The 6,906-nt window shown below is 35.0% G+C and overlaps 1 protein-coding gene across 1 annotated transcript in view; it reads left to right on the plus strand.

Annotated features, from left to right (window-relative positions):
* Positions 1–3,325: 3,325 nt before the first annotated feature.
* Positions 3,326–6,906, plus strand: part of LOC108971158 — a 4,886-nt gene continuing 1,305 nt past the window's right edge. The window contains exons 1-3 of the mRNA XM_018937029.1: positions 3,326–3,634; positions 5,473–5,643; positions 5,721–6,623. Of these exons, the coding sequence (XP_018792574.1) occupies positions 3,577–3,634; positions 5,473–5,643; positions 5,721–5,998 (507 nt within the window). The 5' untranslated portion in view covers positions 3,326–3,576 and the 3' untranslated portion in view covers positions 5,999–6,623. The remainder of the gene's footprint in view (positions 3,635–5,472; positions 5,644–5,720; positions 6,624–6,906) is intronic.

The following is a 6,906-nucleotide window of genomic DNA, read 5'->3' on the forward strand; positions in this document are numbered from 1 at the left end:
TTCCCATTTTTCGCAAAGTGAGCATAACTCGCGCCAAGCCCGCAGATTAATAAAGTAATGTACGTTTTCTCTTCAAGTTATATTATTTAACAAAAGTAATAGGTATATTACTTTCAAGTTCTGAGAGAGGTTCGAACACACTGAGAGTTTTTCATGAAAACCTTCATAACACTTTTTTTTAGTAGAAGGAAGCATCGAAAATCGATGTACCGGACTTTAATTCGCTAAACCTAAGCTAATCCAAAAAATATGTCTCCCTCACGGGACCACTTTTTAGTGTTAGAAATAGAACTATTTATGTGCGAGAGAAAGACAAATATTCATTAAAATCGTTAAAAACTGCTGTCTTTCCACAGGATTAGCAATGCAATCAATATAAAGCTAATACAAGTTATCATTTCTTCAATTAATTTTTTTGTTGCCTTCTCTCTCATCAGTCACATACTTAAATTGGCTCGTTCTTACCAACATTGCTTGTTGTATAACATTAATCTTCCATTAAATGTGGTGTAAGCGAATAAAATGTTACATGTATACATATACTCGTATACAGTGAAGCTTCGCTATAATGAAGCTTGAGAGAATACAAACTTTATATAACGAACTGCTACCTGAATCTTTGACAAATCGTTGGAATGAATAATGAAAAAGAAGATTTTTGGGTTTTAATTTGATGAAATTGCAACTTAAACAACAGTATACAGCGTATTAAAAAATAAAGTGAAGTACCGTTAGTGTTAACACATGATTTTGTTGAACATGAATTTTTTTCTTTTAGTTTTTATTAAAAAATAGTGATTTATGAATCCTAGGGAGTGGTGAATCGAACACAAAACTACTAAATTAAGGATAGACCCCTGCAGTAAATTAAAATTAAAATTTAAATTTATCTGCCTTGCGAACTGACTGACTGTTCAAAATAAAGTTTATGTATGGAAAACTTTTTCATTGGACGAAATGAATTTAGCAAACTTTACCTCTTGCATTTGAGCATCATGAAATTGTATTTGCTATTCAACTGCTGGACAATAGTTTTTAGAAGACTGGAAAGATATGACTTGCTGTACCTCTCCTTTCGATTAAATTAATATAAAAAATTTTATTGTATTTTATTTAATTTAATTAATTTTTTTTTATTTCTTTAATGTCATACTATTATAATTCATCAACAATGTGTTTTCATGAAATTTCATTCATGTTTTTTATAATTAAACAGCTTCCAAAAATATTGAAATTTACAAAAAGAAAATTACCAGATTAACTTCGAAGAATTTATTTAGATCGAACAACTAACGCATATAGCTGCCTTGCAAGCTGATTTTTCAAATCAAGATAAAGATATTTTATGCCTTTCCTGCTTAATAAAATATAGCTGTGTAGGGTATAATAGAAACGCTGCAATAGAAGTTAACATTTTTTCTTATTTTGTAATGAATTCAACTGTATATGTAATTGTCGTATTGTCTCCACATATAAAGTTTTTGGCAAAAGCTCAGAGCAGATAATGGAAAAAATCCATTTTTTCTTGCCTTCAATCATTTTATAAATCTAAATTTCTATACAAGGCTTTACCGTATATACACGCTGCAACGTGACCACATGCAACGCCCACTAAGTCATCAAATAGTGCCAAATCCATTTCCTATACGACAGCCCTTACCGCTGAACATGCGACCACACGCCACCACTTACATGAACTTATTTATACTTACATATGTAGTGCATGCGTTGGTGCACGGGTGTGTGTGTGTATGTACATTGTCTTTTCTTTGCCGCTATGACAGCCGACGATTATGTAAAATGCCAGCGCAGCATTTGCAGGAAAATCTTCCTGCTCAACGTGAGCGCTATCAACAGTACAACAGAACATCAGCAACGTCATTATTGTCATTCGTTTGCGTTCATTCTTGCATGCTGCCTCGGCAAACAGTACACGAGAAGTCGTGTGCAAGTGCTGACAGTGTATGGGAGAAGAGAGCATAAGAGAATGCATATTTGAGTATGAGTAATGTGTCAAAAATTGATTGCATGTATACATACTTATGTAAATATATATTTATTTATATGCATGTGTAAATTTGTATATATGTATGATGTGTGTATGTGTATATGTATGTATTGTGTGTACATACATATGTGTGTCAGTCTAAAATTTGCGAAAAACATAATGAAAAGAAAATTGCAATGTGTCCCATATCTGAAAAGTGCGAACAACGGTGCATACATCCATGCATGTACATGATTAAGCATGTGCTCAAACTTTTTGTCGGCGGAAAGTGCAATCAACTAAAAATAACAACAGCACCACTCGTTCAATATAAATCATGTACAAATTAAAAGCAAAAAAAAAAAAAAAAAAAAAAAAAAAAAAAAAAAAAAAATAAAAAAAAAAATCAAAAAGCGTTTCCTTGCATTTGAAAAAGAAAATAAATTGTGAACAAGGGAAAATGCCAGCGCTGAACATGTGCAAGCGTGTAAATCTTGGCAGTTGGATGCGATCACAACCGCAGCACCCAATAAAGTGGATTAGGCCAATTACTTTGTGCCACAAACTTTTGGTCGGACGCAAGCAGGCAGTCGTTAAGCTAAGTGTGTTGTCACAACAACAATAAGGCTGAAAAAACTAACAACTACAAAGCGGAAAACTACCGAACTATGGATATCATAATGTGTACACACTTTTACGTTATATACAACTGCTGTATGTACATACATATGTATATCTACACGAATATATACATAAGTACATATATACATAGATATACTACGCTTCGCCGCTGCCCCCATCACTCGCGTACTTCAGCGTTTTCGCCTACGCAAATGCGCCTCAAAAGTCATTGTCTGCCGCTGGCGTTTGAATTCTTGCCATTTGCCAATGTTTCTTTGAAATACACATTTTCTTTCGTTTTTTATGCATTTTGTGTTTCTTGCATTTCATCCAATGATTTAACCGACTATTTTGTTGCATTTCTTCCGAATCATTGCAGTTCAGTGCGAGATGTCGGCATAACAGAACGTCAAATAATCAATCAGCCAGTCAGCTAGTCAGTGAGTCAGTCAGTCAGTAAGCCAGCAAGACCGCGTTGATAAGTTCGTGTGTTGCCGCCGAAAAGCCAAGCCAGTTAAGCAGCAGAGTAGCCTGCGTGGCCGTGTCCAATTATTGTACCTGTGTTTGAGACGTGCCCCGATTTGTGATTTTATTCGAAGTGACAAAATTTTACTTCACATCCGTTGACTGCGTGTTTTAAGTGAACAGTATAAGAAACAAAAACAAAAACAAATAAAAGTAATCAGCAAACAAAATAACATAGCAAGAAGCAATACGGTAATAATTAAAATAATACAAATAATTAAAATTAAGCGAAAGTATCAAATATTAACCAAAACAATTTAACAAAAAGTTCTTTTAGCGAACTACATTCGAAACTAAAATCGTAACGTACAACAACAATAGTTTTGTTTTTAATCCTCATCAACAGTTTTTCGTTAATCTCGTTGTTGTTGTGAATAAATCGATAATTGTATAATATCAAGAACACAAAACAAAAAGCAAAAAAAAAAAAAACAAAAAGAAAAATGCCACCACTAATGGAACGAACACTGCTGCTCTTGGGCATCCTTTGCTGTTTACAAGGTGGGTTTGTTATACAAATGACAATTTTTCTTAATTTTATAGTTTAAAAATATTTTAAAAATAACATTTTTTTATTTTTCTTGGATATTTGATGGTGCCAATTTCACAGCTAAAAGTCAAATTTGGGGATATCTAAGCTCAGAGTATACAAAATGTTCAGTTTTATTCAATGAAAATCTCCATTGCATTTCAAAAGTAAATCGAATGAGTTCAGGAGCAATGATGTCATAAAATTTTCAGAAAATCTACCGGAAGGTTGGCGTTGTTTGACGCGAATTGGATCCAAGTGTAGCCAAGTTCTTCTAAATTATTTCACAAAGTTTGATGAAAACTTGACTTCTTATGTCCCGAGCACAATATATTCTTTTATTTTGACTTGACTTACAATGGAAAAAAAACCTTAACCTGATCCGCACCAGATGTAATATTTTTATGCCAACGATTTTTCCAGTTCTCGAAACACTTTGCATAAACACGATTTGCGATGACCTTCTACTCCTCCAGTGAGTTTTGTTTTATATCTTCGATCGACCGAAAATGGGCTACACGGACCGGCAATTTCAGTTTCAGAGGATCACACGGAGCCAAATCTGGTGAACACAACGGTTGATCGACGGTATTGCTGTATTTTGATTTGAAATTTGGTCACATTCGTGTCCCGATGCCATAGTGCATTGTCATCGAGTAAAATCCATGGATTGTTCCTCTAGAATTCCGCCCGTTTTCGACGGATGTTCTCACGCAAACGCCTCAATACGGCCAAATTGCATTCCTTATTGACCGTCTGTCCTTCCGGAACAAATGCATGATGCACCAAAGTATGAATACAGAAAAAAGAGAGCATCACCTTGATTTTGAGGGGCTTTCGCCGTGTTTTTTTTGTTTTGGTTTCGGCTAATTTTTCTTAATTCCGTTGATTGTTGACTTGTTTGCATGYCAAACTCAAAGGCCCATGTCTCATTGGCAGTTATAATGGGTTCGGAATTCGCACGATCAAGCATGACCAAAGAGACCTGCTAACGTTACCAGGAGAATTTTAATAACAATTTCCGTGTACTTTGCAATTTACACTAAGTTTGGTTTGCTATTCCATAAAGAACTCSGGAACAACGTTTGCAAATGGTGCCAGTTTATTACCAAAACAATGGTTCGGTTCGATCGGTTTCGCACACCGTTTACTTTAGTAGATAATGCACATCACCACAGATACCTACCGAAGAGTGATAGGGTATCGAAGCAAGCCAGAATGAGTCTTTAGTCTTGAGACTTTAGGGAGGATTTTGCAGAGTGATCTTAATTTGCGCGTTTTCACAATTCAATTCRTGAAAGAGTTGAAGTCGAACTACCAACAGCGGATAGCACGCCCGTGAATGGACTTTCAACGACCATGGCCATCGATCCCGATTTTTACAAGAAAGATTTCTTCGATGATGTAGCCCACTTTTGATTGAAGGAATACGTTAATGAACTCTATTGTCATGTTTGAAGTGATACTAACACAAAGAAACACTCAATTTATTGCAAAAAAAAAAAAAAAAAAAAAAAAAAAAAAAAAAAAAAAAAAAAAAAAAAAAAAAAAAAAAAAAAAAAAAAAAAAAAAAAAAAAAAAAAAATGGTTGAGAATACCTAGCGAGGCCACGGATTTAACACTACTGAACTATTTGACTTGAACTACTTGATGGAAATCATTTATAAAACATAATGACAAACTCTTATGTTTAACTCTTATGTTTATCGCATCATTTCTTCTTAAAAGTCACACGTCTAAAAAAATACTCTTTACATACCTTTATCAACATATTTTCCAAGAACCTACATTACAAATTTTATTTTCACAGCAACCACTGCGCTGATGTGTTACGATTGCAATAGCGCCTACGATCCCAATTGCGGTGATCCATTCGAACCATATACCTTGGGTAAGGTTAACTGCACCCAACAGGAGGTTAAGGAACATCTTAAAGACAAATACACCAAACCTTTGCTCTGCCGTAAGACAACACAAAAGGGTGAGTGAAAGATGTTAAGTAGGTTAATTTCGATAACTTGCCAACTTACTCACCTATATATATATATATCATTTTAGTTTATGGCAAGGTGCGCGTGGTGCGCGGTTGCGGCTACATACCCGATAAGAGCGATGATGGCCTATGCATGAAACGCTCCGGCACACATGACGTGCAGGCAATCTATTGTGCGTGCACATCTGAGCTGTGCAATCATGCCGCCTCCACATTGTATCAGAACAACAATCATCCCATACTATCGGCATTACCCTATACATTAGCAGCGTTCTTTGTTTGGTTTGCCACATTTTCGAGTCATTTCAATATCAATGCTTTTGGTGCTGTGCAAAATTCATAAATAGTACGATATATACAGAAGCCTACACGCATATATAGTAGAAATAAATAAGCATACATACATACAAGCATACATACATACATATGATAGATGTGTATATGTGTATTAAGGAAATGAAGTCGCGAAGTTTTCATTTAACCACTTTAAGTTTGGGAAGTCACAACACAGTCATATACACCAGAACACACACACACCCATACATACACATGCATTGCATAATTCAAGCGAAATAGAGCAAACAAAGCGCAAGTAAAAGCAGAAGTTGATTAGACATAAAGAAAGAAAAGGAAAGCGCAACCAACACTTAACGGTTAAAAATAGCATGGAACAAAAGCTGACGGTTGTTAACCAAGTTTAAAGGAGAGCGACGCTGGAGAAGCATGTGTTGCATAAGCAGGCAAATGAAATCAGCACACTTGAGATTGCATAACCCCATTCAAGCTTAAATACAGAAATAAAGTAAATTAATAGAAATTAATACGAAAAACAGCGATTTGTTCAACTAAAACCGAAAGCAAGCATCTTTACTGTATATGTTGGCCCTAAAAGTATGCTAATAAATATATCTTTTTCGTTCGACGACAATGCAATTGACAAAGCCGGAAAATATTGCTGTTGAAAGCAGGTATGTGAGCAAAAAGACGAACGTTAGTTAAGTACTGTTGAACTTCCCAAACTCGAAGCAGCATAATTTATAAAACCACTGTGAGTTTGAGAGATTACGAGCTGTGGAAGAAAATTTGTATGGAATTTTTCTGCTATTGCCAATTCAAGAGTTCGGGTTTTGAAGAACTTTGCGTTATGGAAGCTCAACTGTATTTACAACAAAAACTCATGGGTTATATCCACTTGCAAGTCACAAAAAATGCTTTTTTCCTTCAGTTTTGTTGAGTAGTGCAATATTAAGG

This window comes from Bactrocera latifrons, unplaced genomic scaffold, assembly GCF_001853355.1.
Source record: "Bactrocera latifrons isolate USDA-ARS-PBARC rearing strain unplaced genomic scaffold, ASM185335v1 scaffold_328, whole genome shotgun sequence".
In the NCBI taxonomy this organism is placed as follows: Eukaryota; Metazoa; Arthropoda; class Insecta; order Diptera; family Tephritidae; genus Bactrocera; species Bactrocera latifrons.